The 22,655-nt window shown below is 37.9% G+C and overlaps 1 protein-coding gene across 13 annotated transcripts in view; it reads right to left on the bottom strand.

Annotated features, from left to right (window-relative positions):
• Nucleotides 1-22,655, bottom strand: part of CELF2 (CUGBP Elav-like family member 2) — a 703,635-nt gene that overhangs the window by 296,725 nt on the left and 384,255 nt on the right. For 3 of the 13 annotated variants that reach the window (XM_075064143.1, XM_075064138.1, XM_075064140.1), the window contains exon 1: nucleotides 17,626-17,838. The exons of 3 other annotated variants lie outside the window; for them this stretch is intronic. In XM_075064143.1, the coding sequence (XP_074920244.1) occupies nucleotides 17,626-17,732 (107 nt within the window). In that variant the 5' untranslated portion in view covers nucleotides 17,733-17,838. Of the gene's footprint in view, nucleotides 1-4,046; nucleotides 4,067-4,371; nucleotides 4,628-17,625; nucleotides 17,842-22,655 lie in introns of those variants that run through there. 7 more of the 13 variants (XM_075064145.1, XM_075064162.1, XM_075064149.1 and 4 more) reach the window with 5 other exon arrangements.

The raw sequence follows: 22,655 nt of genomic DNA, 5'->3' as shown, positions 1-22,655 counted from the left end.
GCTTTCCATCAACGGACACCAAAGTAATCTCAACTGAGCAAACTACAGTTAAGTAGCAAGTCATAACAATTAAAATAATACTACTAACCAGATCAAAGAGGGAATGGTTCTCCAAGATACCAACACACAGTAAGGTTACGGTCTTAGAGAATAGCTGATACCAACATACACGTTTCCAGTTGGCAATTCATGTTTTGATGTCTTACCATAAAAATGAGCTAGCAAGCAGATTACTTTTGGCTATAAGTGTCATTTCCGAGTGGGGTATCATTTTATTAAATTCACTTTAATATGACATGCTACAGAATGGAGTTCTCACAGAATGTTATTTGTAATGTATTTTGTGTGTGTGTGTGCGCACACGCGTGCACACAAATATTCCACATGAATAATGAAATCTCTTATGAAATTCTGTCTAGCTAATGCCTTGTAAGGCAAAAATACAGTCTATGGAAAAATGTATCCTCACTGGTTGCTTAATTGTGTATTGTACATATATATGAATTTGACTCATCCTTGAGATGAGAGACAAATTCAAAGACTGTGTTTTTTATGGATAATTTATGGCAATTTGCTCCAGAACCCAATCAATTGCATGTGGCCCTATTCTAGACCCCTCTGACATCATCAGTATCATGTACTTTAATGATTTTATTCACAGCCATCGAAAGTGAAAGTGAACCCAAGTTTGTCCCTCTAGTCAGTAATAATAAATAATACTAATGTTAAGCTATCCCATTTAATCCAAATTTCACTACAGAAGTAAAAAATCTTTGGTGGTGGTGTAGTAGCCAATGGAGCCTGATCTCTCTCAGAAATTTTCAGTAATCTGATCTTCACAGCCAGTCACTTTAGAATCCCAATTTGCATACAGAGGTATCTTTTCGAAAGCACTCACTAAGCAAGTTCAGTTAACTTATATACTAGATTATGGTTCATTAACAAATTTATTTTTCAAAATATTCATGTATATTTAGGCCTTCTCTTTGAAGAAAAAAGTTGTTCATTACATATAAATAAGCAGCGCATGTGGATCACGAATAGGTTGTCATACAAGAGATCAGAAGTTGTTTGGCTATTGTGAGGTAGCTCAATAAACTACTTAAAATTCTTTCTTCAATCTGTTCATGATAGAAGTAATGTCCAACTTCCCATACACTGCCCAAAACCAAGATATTTTTGAATCTGAAATATCATTAATGCTATCTTTAAAACCCCTTTTTCCCCCATTAGCGAAATTTTAAATTCCTTAACAAAAGGAATTCAGATTTAAACTTACTTCGCAGGTTGTTTTGATTCTCTTAGTAAATTATTAAATACATCAAAGCAAGTAGGACTTTTTAGTTTGCAGTAAGGTCAGATACCAAATGTCATATTTTCCTTAAATCTCCCAAGTCAGGGGAAAAAATAGTAAAGTACTAAGAAAAAAAGGCAGTATTTAAAAGTGGTAAGTTTTCTTACCTTGTTGGTTATTAAACACAGTAAATAACCCATAATTATCAAGTAGGTCAGCTAACTTTCAAATAAGCTAGTAAAATGCATTGATAACTATTAAAACAAATGTGGTTCTCTCTGTTACTTGTTGAACTGAAAGATGAGATTGAGCGATAGAAGGAAGAAAATTTCTTTTATATATACACCTCTTAAGTATATAGATGTTCTGGAAATGTAATTGGTGCTGTACTGTACTGGTTTACTTAAACAAAAAACAAAAGTAATGAATTTTTCAACTTTTTAAAAGGGATCAAGAGAATAAAAATGCCAATTTTATCGGCTCATTGGTAGCTATTTTTCTTTAAAATAGGAAATTCCTTCTTGCTAAAATCAAATTATGATATGTTCTATAAGAAGGTAATCTGGCAAGGCTAAAAGTTTTGTTTAAAATGATAACTTTGTGTATGCTCTCCCATACACTGTGCCAAAAGTTGAAACTGTTTTATACTCTGAGCGTGTCACTCTGGATGTCTGGAACAGGCCATTTTAAGGGTAATATGCTTACATGACAAATGGCCCATCATGTGCAATCAATCTCTAAAACTATGTGAAGCAAAGCCTCAATATTTCATTTATTTTAAAATTCTTCAGGAATTTTTCTCCCTTAGCAGATACCAACTTAGTCTGAATATTAATGTATATACGTGGTAAATGATCCCTTGAAATCATAAAACTTCACAGCTATTAGATCAGCAGCAACGGTTTCTTCTTATGATGGAGCAAATAAAATCTAGTAAATAAGTAAGTTCTCCTCCCACAGGCAATACACAACAATACTTGCAGCTTAGAGGACTAAAGTTTCCAAATAAGAGAACAGATCAAACAGCATAAAAAAACCTTGAAAAATTCTCCATCATTTAGACATGAATTTTTGGAGATATACTTGGAAAAGGCTGAAGTATTTCTAAAATAAGTTGTATTGTTTTGGAGAAGCAATAGGTCCTGCGTCTGCAGAATGATTATTCTGTTCAAGATGTTCTAGGATACAGAATAGGAGTTTCCTAGAGAAATGTATAAAGGTGGCTGCAGAAGGAACAGTTTGACATGGTACTAACCCTGCAAGGGGCAAGCAGAAGATAGATTTACATAAGCCTAAGTGACAACTGGGGCATCATAAAATTCAGTTAACAGACCCATGGAGTTCAAATATGTTTATTAGCAATATCTTTTCTGACTGACTGGAAGGAGAACAGGTAGAAATATAATCAAGCTGAGATGATGAAAATAAGGTAATTATTGGCTTTGACAGGTCTTCTCAAAAGACTGTTAGAGAAGCTATCTGAATGTTTAGGCTGCATCTTTGCACATTAACGTATGTTTACAAGGTAATTTATGTAAAAAATATGGACCCCTTCAAATTAAATAGCAAGGGAATGGTGTTAATAAAGACATGTTCTTAAAGAAAAATTGCAAGCAAGAAATTCATTATTTGAATTGAAGATGATCTGAATCGAGACACTGGACTTGGTCATTTATGCAAATACTTAGCCATTCTTCACAGCAAATGAAATGACTGGAATGGTGTCGGTCATCCACATGAAATATGTTTCCCCCCTCCTCCTTTTATTAAATCTCAGAGGCTTGAAGAATTGGCTACTATTGAATACTTCTATTCAAAAAGCTTCTTACACTAGGGAAAGAACATAACACCTTACGACAAAGTTTGTTGCCAGCAAAGTAAGTAATAAAACTCAGAATGGTCTTACAACAGGGTGCAATATACAAGATGATTTGGGAAAAGCAAGTTGTAGATGGCAGTCATTACTTCACATACATAGCTTTAGTTACACTTTAAACTTTAGCACTGCTTCCATCGGAACAGACATGGTATATAGCCAATGGCAAAGCCTCTTACTTGATTCTAAAAACTCAACACATTTATCATTCTGACTACAAGAAAAGCATCAAAATAAAAGGCATTTTAGGAATGTTTAATACAACAACATGAAATGTATGAAAACTGAATACCATCAATTGGTTACGTCTTCCTTTCTCTTTTTGATTACATGCCCGGAGTACATGAAAATACTCACCACTTGACAATCCCTAACCGGATGATAATAGAAACTTTTAGATCAAGATTAATAGGACAGACATAAATTAGAGGGATACTTTTCTCTCTGAAATTCCAGCACTTGACATATTCCAATAAATCTTATCAGTGGTTCCACTACATAGGAAACAACCATCTTCACATTAATTAACACTATATTTACCATAAAACCATTGGGACCAAGTCAAAACTCCCTCTAATTTCTGCACTACGCTACACCTAGCTATTTTACACTTGATCATTAGAATTTCATTTGAATCGGAAAGGGAATTGCCGTTGTAAATCTGAAGCTGGATTAGTGGTTAATTTTTTATAAGTGAATCTTTATCTATACTACTGAAGGGAATAAGCAACACGGCATACCGACACCAAATGTAAATGATACATGCAGAAGACACAAATCTGTATTGGAATTCCCAGTAGGCATAAGAGCGAATTTATTTATGCAAGGTTTGTGTGTATTTTTCCATATTGCATCAGCAGAATATAAAAATCATACTTATCTTTCTCTTTCTCCTCCCTGAGCCATCGTTATCAGTCTGCCTCCTCAGAATACTAAATATCAAGCATGCATCTGCTGCCTTTTTTGGGGGCCGGCAAACTACAAATCACAAATCAATTTTAAGTGACCAGGGGAAAAAATCCTTACTCTCCCTTAAACACTCCTCACAGAGACTTCCAGCAGCAGTCAGAGGCAAACCCAGTGCTTTGTTTATATGCCCAACCCTCTAAGAAATATGAATGTCAAAAAGCTCCGTTACTAGAGGCAGAGGAGCTCAATTTTATATCTGTACGCTGTCAGGCAACTGAATCTCTCTACTTACATTCTGTCAGAAACTAGCAAACGGCTATCAACCATCATCTCCGGAAGAAAATCCAGCTTGAATGAAGAAGTCATGTTCTTTTCTGTGCACACCGTTCTGGTCTGGTTTCTATGCTTGTCTGAGTCAACAACTGTGCTGGCCAAGAGACAGGCAGGGACAGGTGCGAGAGGCCTCCCCAAGGCAGCAGCCAGAGTCAGCAGTTGTCACATTCTCTCCCCCTCTTGTTTTCCTCCAATCCCCTCTGAAATCTACTGCTGAGGCAACTGTCTATAGAACACCAGGTGCTGAAATGGGAGGCGGAGCTTCTTTCCCACTGCAGCTAGAGTTTAACCCATGCACCTCCGTAGGTGTTCACAATGGGTTGGAAAATGCATGTTAAGAATGTAGGCGAGATAAAACCTTATAAAACAACTGGAAACTGAGAAAAATCTGTATGTAGATGAATTGCACGGACTGCCTTTAACCTTTCACATTTTCAAACACTAAGAGCAATTATGACATAAAATATAGTTCAGGAACTTGACTTGTTGTTGTTAAAATCTTAGGTCCACTTCCATTTAATGCAGCATATAGTTTCATCTAACTAAACTTTAAAAAGTAAAATGCATTAACTCTGTAAAAGCAATTAAAATATCCAAACTAATACTCATTACACTGGCAAATAAATTAACTCTTAGCAATCATATACAATTTAATGTTTTGGACATATATACATACACACACACACACATAATTATATTACATCAGGATAATGCATGGTTCCATGTAAATACGAATCTCAATATTGTTAATGAGCCTCTTGTTAAAAATAATTCCACTTCTGAAATTTATAAAACATGCAAGTTGATACACAAACAGCTCTCACAGTAAGAACATTAAATTGCCATTTACTGGTGGAAAAACAACTACTATATAAACCTGAAAACATTAGGAACATTGAAACAATAGAAAGACAATTAGTTCCTCAGTAATGGCTTTATATATTCAAAATTCCCACATCCAAGGCTTGGCTTCCATTAAGCTTAAACAGCCATTTCAGGTTTATGGTAGCAGCCCACAGGAAAATGAAGGGTGAAAATATCTTCTCTGCTAACCATGATAAAAAGTAGTCAATCTAATAACTATGACAATCATTTTATACATGTCTGCCAAAATCCTTGCCCCCCCACTGATATACTTGGGAGTTCAGCACAGCTGATACAGAAAACAAATAATCAGGACACACACAGAAATCTATACACACTCACCCAATTACTAAAACCAAACAAAGTGAAAACCTGTCTACATTTTCCTTTATGTCCTTATATTTGTTTGCTCCAATGCAATGCAGCTCTTGGCAAAATAATTGAAGTTTACAAAGATTACTGGGTGATATGAGGACTCTAGCTAGACAATCTGTTATTTCTACTGTATTTTCTTCTCCTTCTGAGTCTCTTTTTTACATTTTGTAATTTTGGATATAACTGATGAAAAAAATCAAACAAAATGAAGAAACAAAAGATGACTACATTGGGAACATTAATCTTTAGCATTTCAAATTTTACACTGAAATGTTCTCCCGCTGATCAATATGAAACATGCTTTAACTCGGGCCAACTGTCATTTACTGTTAATATCTGACAACACGGGCTAATTTTTAAAAGTTTATTTCACTGCTTAAGACAATTTATCATTCCAAATAGAAGAAAGAAAGAAAAACTCTCAGGCTGCTAGAATTTTTGCCTCTTTTACAGCTCTAAAGAAAAGGGTTTATCTAAACTGTTGCTCTGATCTGCCTGGGAGAGCCGTAAACCTGAAGAAATAACTTCACAGTATTCTTTAGCAGTTCTATATAGGTCCTTATGCCACCTCATCAGCATCCTGGGAGCAAACCCATAGAGTGGCAGAAGAATCAGTGTGAAATAGAAATGAAGGAAAGTCAGTACAACTTTCTCCAGCTGGCTGCAGCCACCTGTCTTTTGATCTGAGGCCTTCCTGGTGGTTAATCCAGCCTAGAGTAGAGCTGGATTAACTTTCAATTTCAAAAATCTTGCAACTGGAGAAGAGGCAGGTTTTAGCCCTGACTAAGCAGGCAGAGAGCTCAATGAGGATGAAGATATTCTTTAAAATAAGAAGTCTCCATCATCATTTGACCCTTTGGGGCCACACCCATGCACTTCCCGTCACACAAAGTTTTGTGGTACCTTCTAACTTCAGAGAAATACAGAGATTCCTGGCCCTCAAACTTTACATGGGTCATTTAGAAAGAAGACAGTCTTAATGAAGAAAGAATTTCACCTTAAGTAAATCAGTTCTTTGCATCTAAGGGGAAAAAAAAAATCACAAATTTGTTAAAAATCTGCATATGAAATAAGGAGATCTGTATACATTTGTCCCTTTCTTAAGGTATGAATGCTTAAAAATGCTTCATTAAAACGTATGTTCTTTTGAAATATTTATTTTCCTTTTAATTACATGTGAATTAGCTGGAAGAAGCTGTAGGGAAGCCCTCTTACTGACTTAAGCCTTCTCAGCAGTTTGTTAAATTCTAGCCTCAAATCCCTTGAGGGAATAGTGGATTCAAAGCAGCTTTTAATCATAGTATAAGGAGGGTGAAGTAGTATGTAAGTAGGTCATAGCAAAAGCATTACAAGTGCATAGGTTATTGCTTTATTTAACAACTACAGTGTAACACACTTTTCAAAGCACATTTGCTTTTGCTATTTGAAAGTTAGAGGCAGGAACAGGGTCAAATACAAAAGGAAACCCACTCTGTAAAGAATACTGAGATTTTAATCAAGAAAAGCTTCTTGGGGGAGGGAGAGAGAGAGAAGCTGTATTTGAAGAATTTAATTTCCAAATATAAATAATGTAGTGGCTGCAAATGCACTTAATATAGTACCCAGAGGGTAAGTGAAAAAAAAAATCCTAGTGTTTCACACAGAAATATTACAACCACAGCTCTCTGTTACTTTTAATACTGACTCCATTTCTGTGATCAAAGCACATTCTCACACAATACTGACTTAAAAATATTAAGAAATATTGTTGAGTTAAAGAAAGAATGCTTTGACAGAACTTAACCGCTACCAAATACTGAAAAATATTGAAAAAAAATGGAATGGTCCCTTTAATTTTCACAACATATATTAAACGATATAACATAGTCTTTTGGAGCATCAGTTATTGGCTGATTTAGTCACTGTTGTTTTCAATCCATATAGTTTATGTTAGTCTAGAGGAAGGCACCCACGACTGGGAGTCAGAAACTCTTGGGTTCTAATCCCATCTATGCCACTGTGGTAGACCCCAACCCAATGCCCACTGACTTCAGAGGAACAGGATCTGGCTCCTGCTGCCTTAGTAAAATCATGTAATCTTTCTGCCTCTCTTTCTCCATCTGTAAAATGGAGAGGATAATACTAATTTACCCCACAATGTTGTGGATTAGTCACTGGTTGTACAGTTCTTTGAACTATGTACTATGTCCATGACAAGTATTCTAGAGCAGCTCAGCCTTATAAAAAAAAAATCTGTCTTTATAGGAAAGACCCACACAAGAGAGAGAATTGGAAGAAAGAGGATAGCTAAGTGTTGCATCACTTTCAAGGGTATGAGCTCATTCTGACATCATTGCCTTTGATTCTAATTCAGGCTGTGAATAATCAAGCAGAGCCCCCTTGTAGCCCTTCAGTCAAGTCTGGCATGGTGCTTATGCTTCGCCACACCCCCCCATCTTAACTTAATTGTCATTCTTTTAGTCAATTTCCCATCCATTTTTTGAACATAGGAAATGCTACTATTGGAAGCACTTCAAGGGAAAGTTTCTGAATGACTTCATTACATAATGAGCCTGCAAGGCAGTGTAGAAATATACTACTTTATTCCTCTCTAGGCCAGCAAGCACTGCTCTAGCTTGAGCTGACCTTGGCCATCAGAGCAAGCTTCTAACAGAAATCTAATCTCCCTTACAGTAGTGTAAATCTGGAGCAAACCCCCTTGACTTTATTGGAGTTATTCCAGATTTACACCCATGTATGTAAGATAAGAATCTGCCCAAGCAGCTCTATACTATGCACATAAAATGTTCACCACCTTTCACAAAGAAACACCCGTGCCACACAGACCACAGGCTAGAAAGCAGTAGTGTAGACAGGAGCAGGTAATGAATTATTTCATTTCATGGTTCCCAGTGAGTAAGGGGTTAATTTTGTAGCAGATCTCTGGAGGGGCAGGAAGGGAGGGAAACAAGCATTAAGATAAGTGATCTTTTTATTTCTGTAAAATTAATATAGCTTCTACTCTATTCTCCCTAAATGCTTCACAAAAACTACTAACTTATTTCTCTGTGTGGCATAATCAAAGGGACTATAAACCGTTATTCTGGAGAGTAATTCATTAATTTTAAGCTGATTCCTGAAGAGATTCAGAACTACTTTTGGGAGTGAGGTCCAACATCGGGCCCTAAATTTCATGTATGGGTTTTTCCTATGCCTCCAAGGCTTGCTCTTCATTTTAAACCAGCACCAAAACGACTTTACCTCATCACATTCTTAAATTAAAATTGTATAAATGTTTCTTGTTTTGTTTTTTAAAAAGTGCTTAGAGATGATTTGATCTAAAAAAAATAACCAATTTTTGGTCAGGTCTAGTCAATGCAATTTAAATACCAACAAACATTAGGTACTTGAGACATTTTGTCTGATTCTATGGTCTGTTCCCCCGTAATTAGTTATTCGCAGAAATGAATGTCATTTAAAATTAGTACAGAACCTTGATTTAAGCATTTCTAGAGCCTTCGCTTGAAAAACAATGATATTATGTAAACTTGGTTGCTATAGTAAAACTTCCCACTCACTCTTGTTTTCCTGTTTTATACTGATGCAGAGGTGATTTCATCAGACTGGGGGTATAAGGCCTTTGTTCCATTTGTAGAGTAATAACAACTTTATCTTTTCTAAAGCAATTAGGCAAGATTTTATGACAAAGGCAAACATTATTAACATCCCATTTTGCATTTTAAGGAGGGTTTTTAAAGGTATTTGGCTCTAAAATGGTTCCTACTCAGGCTTATGTTCTGCAAATATTGTCAACAGTCATCTGTACAAAGTACGGTCCCAATCCTGCAAACATTTACGACCGAATGCAGAGCTTAGTACTACAACTACAGTAGTTCCAGTGGCTTCATTGGGACCATACCATGTAGGACTGAGCTCTAAAATCGCATTGTTAATTTATAGTGCTAGGAAAAAGCATTAATGCTGAAGTGTAGGTGCTATTTGTGTGTACTTCTGCATACCTCCGTATGTACACACGTGTATATAGGTGTGTTTGAGAATGAATTTTTAAGGCCTCATTCTCTTTCACCCCCAAGTCCTTCCATAACCCAGTTATTCATCAAGTCCTTTTATAACTGGCATATTCCCCACAGCACAAGTAGCACTGAATGATCCTAGCAACAGAGTGAATGGAACAGCCGTTGCTTATCCGGGAGTGAAATCTAGAATTCTGCTTGCACTGGGCAGTTCCGATTTCCTACTAAGTAACAGCTGCTCTATTCACTAAGCAAAAAAAGCCTCTTTTCCAGACAGCGATGAAGAAACATAGGATGGGACTTCATTATTGCTGGATTTGGGTATTAGTCCATTCCCAAGTGAAATGGAATAATATTATGGTGGCTGAGGTGAGAGGCAGTGCTTAACTTGTGCCAGGGCTGAGCCCTGGCAGGTCATAGCCCCAGCACCTCTGGGTTTGCTGCATCAGTCAGAAAGTGAAAAAAAAAACCTGCTTAAACACAAGCACTTAATTGCTTGAGCCCTGGTACCTCTTTCATTACAAGCACTGTTGGGAGGAGCTGCATATGTGGCTTTGTAAACTGGGCCATCGCCCCTCAACACGTGCAGAAGTCCCTGCCTCCCTTCAGAGGAGAGAAGTGGAGCTCAAGGATCACCTAGGATATGTTGGCTGCTTGGGATTCTGTGGGCTGTTTTGTGCAGTTGGGAGATTGACTGTTTGGGGGTGGATGTGAGGGAGGTGAGAGTGAGTGAGTAGCTAGTGAGCAGGGTCTGAATTAAACCAGTAGGCGTGTAGGGTGAGGGGTTGAACTCATCAATGAAAGAATGGGAAAAGGTAGGAGGGAAAATATGGGATGGAATCAAAAGGGGAAGATGAGGGGAGAGACACATTAGAAAAGAACATGGACCCAATCAGACTTTTTTTGGAGGAGGGGTGTGGGGGGTACAAGATACAAATAGGGTTGGGGATTTTAGTTCAAGTGTTTACCTCTATTGTTAAACTACCAAGATGTCTGTGTAGCCCATCTTATTGGACATGACTAATGTAACTTCCACCCTTCCTTCATCTCATTCTCTTTTCACCATTTGTTGCTGTTATTGGCTGTATCTTGCCTTATTCTTAAATTGTGAGCTCTTTAGGACAGGGCATTCCACGGGTATTTTTGGTTTGTGAAATATGTTTCATGCACTTGAGTGCCCAGAAATAAGTTACACTACTACTGATATATATAAAATCTATCTTCATTTTACACTGCTATTTCCAACAGACAAAGTCCTCTAGAACAAGGTAACTGCAGTGAAAAGGAAGGGCAGTGCAAAAACTGCAAGACATTCTAAGTGAAAGCTAAACCCTTTTCCCCTGATTATTTTTCTAACAGAGGATCTCACTTTAATTTTTCCTGAACTTCCATTTCCAAATAAAAACCTGTTGGTGATGCGACTCCTGGTACTGGAGATGGTCAACATTTGGGATTCCCATCTCATGGCAAATTTTGAAATTTTGTTTCATCCCTTATTAGGAAAAAAAAAGTCAAAATACTGGAATTTTTCATGCAGTATTTCGTTTCAACTTTTTTATAAAGTTTAGTTTTACTGGCTGTCAAAAGCTTTAGCTTTGATGAGGGCGAAACATTTTGTTTTAATTTATCATTATGTCATTTATATTATAATTCATAATATAAAATCAGAAGCAACACAGTGGAACTGAGATAGAAATGAAATATTTTGATAATTTCCCATTAAACATTTTGACAAAATCCCACAAAATGTTTCAATTTCGACAAATCAGCATTTTCTATCAGGAAATTTTTGGCCAGCTCTGACTTGTGCATTTTAGAATCTCACTAAATAATAAAATGTGCATATATCAATTTTGCACAGAGAAGTCTCTCTGTATGATTCATTTGAACAGCACTGCAGGGGAAAACCTGACATTGCTGCTGCAGTTCAGGGACTGCTTGTATCTGTGATTTTTAAAGGAGTTATATAACTCTCTCATTAAAATTAAATGTGGGCTGAAATGCTGCAGACAAGTTTCCAAGCTCTAGAGTGAGCTTTTCCTCATATTTTGGTTGAAAATACGTCAGTCAAGTTTAGTTATGAAAAAGGCTAAAATAAAACCAAAGGTCTTTTATAGATGAAACAAGGTCAGTGAGAATAAATACATAAAGTCTTAAGATTTTCTGATTCCTCACAGAATTTCCTTCCTACAGGGGCCTGATTCTGCAGATGCAGACTGAGCATGGCCGCAGGTTGACGCCTTAAATTCAGTAACATAACATCCACATCTCTTTATAATGTGTGCAGCTATCCACATGTGCAAGCAGCATCATTGTTTTAATGGTCTCCGTCAGGTTGCTGCAGCTTTATCCTCTCTTCTCAATTAGTTAGGTGGGATAAGAAGTTTCCACTTCCTTTATTTCTTCCTCCAGTAATCCCCATTTCTAATCACCAGTGGCAGGCTTTTGTCTAGCAATATGCTGAAAGACGTCTCTTGAAGATGACCTGCTGATTTGCTATCATGGGAATGTTCCAAAATCAGTGCAGTATTTACTCCTCACCCACCTAGAGGTCAGACAAGACAGTTCAGAAGTGCAACCACCAACTAGTGGCTGAATGGAAGTTGTCCCTAGACTGCTTCTGAAATTTTGGAGGGCAAGCAGAGGGCTAGGGCTGAAATAATAAAAGCTATGCATGCACTCAGGTAGCCTGTCCCTAAGAGATGCAATTTCTGAATTACTCAGAAGAAGATGAAAAAGTATAATAGCGACTATAGGCATGTATATTTAAATAGAAAAGGTGCCCATGCCCTTGGATCACAAAGTTGAAGGGGGATGAAAACTGAAATTTATTGCCAGAGCCAGATAGTGATGTGTTTAGCTGACTGCCCAGGTATTTTGCATGTAGAAATAAACAAAACTAGAACTTGGTTACACTGAAATGCAAGCAGCACATTCACATGGCTACATCCTTGGAGAGCAGCTAGTGACCCACCATCTCTCCATCAGCATACTGGAAGGTTCACAGACCAAGATGCTCTTCCACAAGCACAAGGCTCAGAGGACAAACTGTGTAATCCAAACAATGTTTTTAGGCTTCATATTTTATGAACTACGTGGAAACTGTATACATCATGGACAAGAAAGAAACTGAGCCCCAGCTTTTCCAAAGTGTATATCATCACTAGTGGAACATCGGATATCAGACCTTTAAATGGTCACCTGACTCTCACACCAGATAAACAAAGCTATTTACTAGATGTTACTCATCTATACTAGGCCAGTTCCTGGATAGTCATTCTCAGTGAACACCAATAAAAAAAAATAAAGATGTGGCTGATCTTCCCAAATCCAGATCCCAGCTTTTCTGACATGAGGAAGTGCTCAGATGTGGGGTTTCAATCATTCCTGCTCTATCTAATAGAGATAGGTAACCTTGGCACAATGTGTAGCTTGCCAAGGACAGCATTAAAATGAGCTTAACTGAGACATTTGCTTTAGCTGCAGCATAAAATAAACAAAAGCAAAACACAAAGCTAGGGGTGATTTTGCCACAACAATAGTGTTAGAGGAAAATTCCAGTTTTGATTTCCTCTGTGGGAATGCCAGCAGTCCTGTTTCATAAACTGTAGTGATTCATCACTATCCCAGGCAGCCAATCATTCGACAGGTCAAGTATAAATGGGCTGCAGTGCCAGCAGCTCATGCTTCCCTGATAATGCATGTCATTCCAGGCATGGCGACATGCTCTCTCAACAGTTGCCATTTTCAGTTACCTTTTATACGGCTGACATACAAGTAAATGTGTTGGAAGCAGTAAAACAGTCATAGGAAAGCAAAGATACATAGCACCTGTACTAGATAATCGCGAAAGACAGAGAGCGGAGAATGATATGTTTTGAGAAAGAATTTCTGCCTTTCAAAACAACACCTTACTAGTGAGGGTTTTTTTTGTTTTTTTTTTTTGACAGTGTGTTCAAACACACACAGGGATTCATTTGGACTGTAATCTTAACAGATATGACCATGGTGGGGGGGACCCCAAACTTCTCACCGTCCACTTGTGAGAAAAGCTTTTATATATCTTGAATTCAATGATGTTCACTTTAAGAAACACAATTGTTCTGTGAAGTGTGGGAATCCCAAAACAGTCATGAAGAAAATTTTCTTTTTCCCTTTCAGCCTTTATTCCACATCACATAACTTAAATTCACAAATAGGTAATTTAATAACTGTCCTTTTAAATTAAGAGAAGCTGAATACCTTTCTACAGAACAAATGTGACCGGTATCTTAGAGGGCAGAGCCGTCAAAAAGCAATGATTTTTTTTTTAAGTTGCGTAACCATACAGTAAAAAGACCCAAATAATAAACTGGTAAAGTGATACCCAATAAAGTTGCTGAAACAAGATTTCAGATGTATAGGGTTATCTATATTAATGTCTAGGTAATCTACAAATGAATGTTACACTGAGACTTTCTGGTTACTCAAAAGGCGTTCAGTTAGAAACTATTACAGAAAGCTCTTCAAGAGAGACTCAGTTGCCTCTTCTCATTTCCTCTATAGATATAAAATGTAAATGTTTTCTTATTTGAAAGAACCAGCCCCTCAAATGCCAAATGAAAGCCAAACTGCTCTCGATACAAAGTCCTCTTAGGCATCTTGCTTTCAGATTTAATCAATTTAGGAGTTTTCAGGGCTGTAAGCAATGAACTTTCCATCAGCAGCATCTTCAGCTAATTAACCCTCCTGATTACAATAATTAGTATTGATTCACTCCTGAGTGACTTCTTAAGTATTCAAGCACAATCTACACTTGCAGTAAAAGTTCTAGATATGAATATTAACTGAATGTTGTCCTTTGTTTTTAAGCCACAAAGGTATAGTTTGCAATCTTACATACTTACATTTGATAACAAACACTTCAGTTTTATTTTAATTTAACAAAGAGAATATTAACACATTTGATGTTAGATATTGTATTTTCTTCAGATTCATGAACTACCGACAAAGATGACAGACTAATAAATAAATACATTACAGCTACTGTCTTCTTACGGCACTCTGATAAGCCATTTCCCAGGTTCACACACAAGCTAGTCTTGCTCCACTAGGTTGGTCTAAGAAGTGTAATTCCTTCTGGCATTACACTTGGTCATTGCAGGAACAAACAACTACTTACTGCAGTGTCTGAATTAGCTATCTTGTAACTGTTCTGGGAAGAGATGTTGACAAGTTTACCAACTTCTGGATGCTACTTTGCTCTTTGAATCTCACCCATTCACAACCAGTTAAAGCGAAAGACACCTGAAGTATTATTGCCAGAGACCTCTAACCTGCAAATTCTTCTGAAACTAGGAACCTGTTTCATAATCTTAGCTGTTAAAATAATTAAATAAAAGGCTAAAAGAGCAATGATCCAGTAAATATCCACACAGGAAGTATTATATGATGCCATTGGAGTATACTGGACAAGATGAACACTGACTACATAGTCTGTTTTACTCTGCATTTTATCAATTGCACTAATCTCAAAATATGCAAAGCAATGTACTAGTGGCAGTATGGTATGAACTTATTATGAAGTATGGGTTTAGAAACAGGTTTGGTAATTGAGATCCTTCAACAAATGAAGCTGGATATGTTGTACAGGTGACATGTTAGTGACTGATAAATTTGGAGAATTGCCATTCTGTCATTAGCACCCAGCTCTGCTGATTATTAAAGGGGTATTTACATTAAATCTGGAGCAGGCTATCACATACTTTCTTGGCTGATAATCTCAAGGCACCATGATAAGAGCAGCTCCTAGAATGCATTGCCCAAGTGAGGGTAACTTGACAAAAGATACCTCACCCCAGCTGCATGGTCCTGGGCAGAAATGAACTGGCCCTGTGGGGACTAGTTAACGCTTCTCTGGAAGGAAAAAGTTCTTCTAAGGTACAGGGGGGAAAAAGAGTGATTATAGCGGGCTTTGAGCATGATCTCGTTATGTTAAACACCATGCCTAACTTTTATGGTGATTGGAGTGCAGTATATGTCCTGCAAGCAAAAAAGTTTTCTATGTTACAACCTCTATTTTAAGTTAAACACATGCACTTTTCATGATTTGTCATTTTATCTTTTTATTCACCAAAAAAAAGAGAGTTATCTGTTCACCTTGTTTTCTCTCTCAATTTTTATCTTTTTTTTTTTTTATCTTATTTTACTGGAGCCATTCAGAGTCCCTGAAGCACAAGGGACTCTGAATGGCTCCAGTAAAATAATTTTGTTTAAATGTATGCTGCTAAGAGCTCTCTCTCAGCAATACATCCTTATTTGTTAAGAAATCATTTAGTCTCCTCTAAACATCGGTATGATTTCATAAAACTAAACACAAGGGAATGCAGTAAATGAAAACAAGCCCTTTAAAGAAACTGTTCTAAACAAAAGCCAAACAACACAGCTGCATATCAATCTTTTCTATTAGTAAATCCACTCAGTGATTACATTTTTATTATATTAACAAGGCCAGCGATATCGTTAATTAATCTGTAAACAATTTAAAGACTTCAAGAGTTGTGGAAACTCCAGGCTATTGACGACACAATATCCCATTTAAAGTCTATGCAGTTGTCCTGAGAAATGATTTAAAGATTTTGGAAAGCTTGGTAAATGAGTTTCTTTTTATAACACTGTATTTTACGACACTATAACAGTACGTCCAAATCCAGAAACAAAAATTTCTTCAACACACTAATCCTAAACAAGGTCTTTCTAAATAAATAGATGGATAATTCAAGAAACATCATACGTATTCATTTGTTAGATTTTAGGACAGGAATCATCCATGTAAATTATTCTGCTTGACCTTAAAAATCTTAATGTAATACTAACAGTTGGATTCCAAAAATGGAAAATTATATACATCTGTCTGCTTTATCATTTTTAGTAGCTAGTTTTCATTACCAAAACAAAATTTAAAAATAGTGGGCATCAACATAACAGTCAAAGTTAAAATGATCAGACATAAAATATTGTAAACAGATGTCCAGTAACCTTGTATTTGCCAGATGGACATCAGTTTTGTAAGCATTCAGAATCAGTAAGTTCTCTCTCTACAGTTAAAGGAGAAGATAGCAATAAATCTCCAACTTAATGCAACAGACATAATTACATGATGCAACCCCCCTCATTAACAGTGGATATCAAATTTTAAAACCCCACAAACAAGTCATACTACAATGCTTCGTACTACAGTCTATACAAATAAAAAATAAAAAAAATGGGCTGAGAAAGAAAGAAGAAAAAAACAAAAAAAAAAAACACAGCTCCAGACATGCATTAAGCTAGTTTGACAGCTCCATTGTTCAGCTGTCCCATTGTCAGACCAAAAGATGCATTCAGTGCTACAATGTCTGCTAGCAAATAAACAAAAGACTACATTTTTCAAAGCAGGCTGCCAATTCTAGCATAATTCTGTCTCTCTCCCTCTAAAAAAAGGTAGCCGCCTCTTGCTCTCCGCTACACTATGGTACGTTAAGAATACACACACATAAGTACATGTATCTACAGACATTTTTTGAACAGCTTCGAGTGATCCGGATGAGGTAGAGCATTCATGACTATTTATGTAGACTAAGTGAAAATTAAAAAGTGGTACTTAGGGCACTAGCTCTAATATGGAGTCTCTTTCCATGTTTATTCCATACCCAATGCATAATAATGAATCAGGCAGAAATATTGCAAAGGAGATGATAAAAGAAGAACCAGCTTTCAGCTGTTTTTATATTTGTTGCCTGCTTTTCTTAATACATCAGTCATCAGACACATTAAATGCAATTGTAACTAGTAGAACCGCTGCTTGCACACAGCGATGCCCCTCTGCCTTTTTTTTTTTTTTTAAATTTAAATAGGGAAACTACTTAATACAGAGCATGATTATAGTCACAGCGGGCCCAGACAACTAGAAAGCACACATTAAACAGAAGGAGACAACATACCTTAAAAGCAGCTCCTCATTTCTCATAGTAACAGCAGATTTGGGACAGCGCATGCTTTCTGCACCGATATTCTCAACAAAAGCCAGTTCAGAAGTGCGCTCAAACATCAATGCCACAGTTGCTACTCACTAATGGCTACTCTTTCTCTCTCTAGTCAGACGCTGAGTGGTGGAGCAAAGGGGCCCCTGCAGATTCACTAAGCAGAAATAATCCTCTCTGACAAGTCATGTTGTCTGGGCATATTTTACATTAATGCACTCTGCTGCCTATAGGGGTCTTGTTTGCGTTCACTATTGCCTGGCTGGTGTTAGCTCTCCTAATTACCATCAAAAAAATGAGTAATCTCCCCACCCTTCAAAAAAAAAAAATTAATAAGTTTTCTACTCTGTTTGGTGAAATGAAAATATGAAATGCATCTTTTGTTTGCCTTGTGAATTATCAATATTGCAGCACACGGAGGCTGTGGCTGGATAGGCTTGTGTGCTTTAAGGGATTTTGCTTAGGCTCTCGTTCTGGGGCTTTGGATTCACAGTAGGATTTCTCTCTCTCCCCCTCATTCCCCGCCCTGTTTGAGGCTCAGTGGCTTTACAGGACCTACTAGCCCTGATCAGAGAAACTGAGGATTGTTGATTTGAGAGTTTAGGGATCTTTTGAGTTTTCAGTTTGCTTTTGCCATTTCCTGCTGGACACAACTCCTCTGCAGCCTTAGCACATGACCTAGCTCAGCTGCACTGGTGACTATGTGGATGTGCGGCTTTTATAGACATCTCTGCACAGCCATTAGAGGTTGCATTACAAAGTATTTCATTGCTTACAGCCCTGAAAACTCCTAAGTTGATGAAATCCGTGAAAGAGACCACAGAGTCACATCTGTAAAGCAATTAGGGCCAAAAGCTATTCCCATTGAAGTCAATGGGTCCCTCGTTATTGACTTCAACAGAAACAGTGGCCCTTAATCACTAGTCTCCAATGAGGTCAAAATGAAGTGTACTTTCATGTCTGGACTCATTCATGGCATCGCTGGAGAAACCGCTATACCTCATCTCTATCTCATGTATTTAAGGTCTTCACCAGATATGTAGATAAGTGTTTTTTCCCCCCGCAGCCTGCTAAAACACCAAGAGACTGATGCTCATTCACTCTATGGCCTCTTTTTACCACTCTGGCAGTGTAAATAGATCTTAACGTGGGCACCAATTCCATGAAGTCCCTTTTATGCTACCAGAGTGGTACGAAGAGCTATTGGGGTAAATAAGAATCAGACCTCAAATACAGAATTATTTGAAGGGCCCGATGTATGCCTTGCACACTAAGCTAAAGACAGACTGGAATCTCAAACTTTCCCAAAATTCGTGTGTGTTTTGGTTTATGATTTTTCCTGGGAGTCCCCCTTTTTATACCACACATCGGTATCTTATATGAACTACTCACTAGTGTATCCCCGTTTGCAGCTGAACAGAATTTCACAGTTGGAGGATTCCCTTACTGAGTTTGGTGTTACTGGCTAGGTTTGGTCTCACTGGTGGGTGGAACAGGAGATTGGCGGCCCTGGGGAAGCAGTCACTAACTCAGCAAATATGATTGTGAGTTTTCACCTTCAGTGAAAGGAGAACATGATACTATGGTGGGCAAAGGTTTGTCCTTAGATTTGTACGTAGGGCTAGTCTACTGGGCAAGTTACTGCACAACAAGCTGGGGTGCTGTAGATTCATACTCTGGCTTGTCAGGCAGTAACTTGCTGTGTAGAAAAGCCCTTACACATTGTAAACTCATTGTGGCAGCGATCGTCTTTTTTGTTCTGTGTTTGCACAATCGGGTCTTGTCTATGACTGAGTCTTATAGGTACTACTTCAAAACAAATAGTGCATTTTCATTGTTAAAAGTACATACTCCAAAGTGCACTAAAAGGCATTGCATTTAGCTTCTACTGAAAATCCATGCAGCAGTCATGAGAATTGGCTGGGACAATGCTATGCCACCATGACAAGTCTGCAACTCAAACCCCAAATACTAAATCCTAAAACACTAGCTCCAGTACTGCCATTTCAGGCTGTGGTGACTAGTGCTTTAGCTTCACTGGCACCTAAGATTCTCTCTCTCCCACACTGAAGGTGAAGTTCTGGGCTCTGTACTGGTGCACCAGTGCTTTCCATCTCCAAATCACTTTTGCGTGCTGTAACTTGTCATGATGATTGGGTTGGTCCAGATCAGCCTCAGACTCATAAGACTGATGTTTGGAGTACTACAAGCTCTGGGGTATGTGAGAGAATGCACAGCTGAATGGTGAACGTCAGGCACTGGCTGATAAACTGCTACAATTGTCCAAAAACATGGAAGGAATCACCATCTTAAGACACTACCAGCTGAAAGTACAATGGTTTCTTTTCAGGACTGAGTAAAATGGCTTCTGCAGAGTCCTTTGGGCCTAGTTATGGAATCAACGCAGCTTGCGTTGGGTAGCTGACTGAACACAGTGCTGGGAAATCCTTGATCAGTTCTGCTCCTACATGGAAGGAAAAGTAGCAGTTATGGAAAATGAAGTCTAAGGATTTTGAAAGGACTCATTCACAGTGTAAAGAAATCAAAGCAAAAACCACTAAGTGGTAACACTAAAAGACAAAAACAACCCATTTTTCTATCATACAAAATGAAATGACTGACACAGCAACATCTGCAGTGGAATCACAGCTGCTGACGATGAGTGGAATTGTGATGCCTGTTACCTTTCCATTGCAGGACATAATAAACAGGAGTGCCTTTAAAATAATATGGCTTAAGGGAAGATAAACCAGATGCACTGCCTATCTGGTTTCTGTCAGGATGAAATCCCAAGTATAGAATTTAAGGTAAATACAACACTTAACACTAACATAATAAGAACATAAGAATGGCCATACTGGGTCAGACCAAAGGTCCATCCAGCCCAGCATCCTGTCTACCGACAGTGACCAATGCGAGGTGTCCCAGAGGGAGTGAACCTAACAGGTAATGATCTCTCTCCTGCCATCCATCTCCACCCTCTGACAAACACCATTCGTTACCCATCCTGGCTAATAGCCATCAATGGACACATCAGATCACACATATGCAACTTCTACATATATATACTGTAGATTCTTATACACAAATATATGCAGTGGTAGCCATTAAAAGCTTTGCAACTCCTTTATTTAATGCAACTACAGGACTCCTAGAAATTATGTAAGCATTTCCCATACTAATTACACTGTGCTGCATAAACTGAATACTGTGGCAATGTTAATTACTTGCAAAGGCTTCATGGCAACCAGCATAAAATCAATGGAGCAAGGACGATTTATACCAGCTGAGGGACTGGCCTATATTCTGTAACTTCCCCTTGGATTATTTTTAATCATTCAGATTGCTTAAGAAAACAACAGAATTATCTTATGTCCAAAACAAACTGTGTTACTTCCCTACAAAGTGACAAAATAGCATGTGGAGGGCACCAGTCTATATCTGATCACATATAGAGGAAAGATGGTCTAGTGGCTAGAACATCAGCCTAGGATTTAGGACACCAGGATTCAAGTCCCTGTTCCACCACAATTTGCCCCTGTGGTCCTGAGCAAGTCACTTAGTTTCTCTTTGCCTGAGTTTCTCATATGTAACATGGAGGATGATAATAGCACTGCCCTACCTCAACAAGGTGTTGTAAGGTAGGGCATTAAAGGTTGTGAAGTCCTCAGCTACTATAATAGAATAAGCCATATCAGTGCCTAAGATAGTGTTCTATCTAACACCGTCCCATAAGAGGAACCTTCAACTCCAACCAAGGCCAGATTGTGCGCTGTCTTGTGTTGTCATTTACTCCTGTGCAAAATGAACACAATGATACTGTAAAGAGCTACAATTCTGATGTGACAACATTTTACACCCATTTGGCACTAGTTGAAGTGACTACGCAAGGTTTCAGGCAGCAGGTAATCAACATCCCACTCAAAAAAGAGTAACATGGTTGTCCTTTCTGGCATCTCTCTGAGGAGAAGAGTTGGATTGTTCACCCGGGTTCTACCACCATCAAGAGCAGCCAGCTGCTTCCTCTGAAGTCTCCCACTGATGGGAGCCACACCGACGGCCTGAAGTCTTTGTGTCAATAAGAACTTCAGAGTAGAGCTGGCTGAACATTTTTGGCATAAAAACAAAATGAAGATTTGGGGTGAGTAAAACATTGCAGAAATTTTGCCAAGTTGTTTTGGTTAAAAAAAAAGCATTTCAGTTTGGGGAGAAATTATTATTTTTTCAATTCAAAATCGAAATGAAAGGTTTCATTTGATACAAAAAAACCCTCTCTCTCCAGTTTTTTGGTTTGCCAAAATCTCTTCAGAATTTTTTTTGTTTTGAGTCACTTGAAGCTATTTTTTCCCCTAATTTATTGGGACTGCCAGAAAACTGAAAACCTGCTCTTTGCACCACTGTACTTCAGAGCAGAGGGACTGATTCTGCTAGCACTGAACTCAGTGGGATTTTTCTGTATGTCCTCACTGGGAGAGGAACCACAATGTTTTCTTTGTGAAGTCTTTATGTGTCAATATTTTTTTTAAAAATTCCAAATCATGAATGATGGGAGGCAACATCGCCCAGTAGATAGGACAATGAGCTGGAAGTCATGAGACCTGCATTCTATTCCTGGCTCTGCAACTGACCTGTGCGCGGTCTTGGGCAAATCAATTTGCCTCTCAGTGCCTCAGTTTCCCCTCCCACATTTTGTTTATACAGTCTGTTTAGGTTGGAATCTCTATGGCACATGGATTGTCTCTTCCTGTATGTTTCTGAGCAGAATAGGGCCCTGATCTCAGCTGAGGTCTCTTTGTACTGCTGTGTACAGATAATAAATACTAATAATCCAATTTTTTTTCTTGGGGACAACAACGGAAAAAATTGCTCTCCAATTAAAACCTAATATCCCAACCTCAGAAGTTACTTTTATCCTAGGGCAATATTTTCTGGTATTGTAATCCATGGCAATCACTACTTCTATTATGCACATGCCCACAAGTTGATACCTT

Source organism: Chelonoidis abingdonii, chromosome 1 (assembly GCF_003597395.2).
Source record: "Chelonoidis abingdonii isolate Lonesome George chromosome 1, CheloAbing_2.0, whole genome shotgun sequence".
NCBI lineage: Eukaryota > Metazoa > Chordata > Testudines > Testudinidae > Chelonoidis > Chelonoidis abingdonii.
Note: the sequence above shows the minus strand (reverse complement) of the source record. Positions and strands in the feature narration are given on the sequence as shown.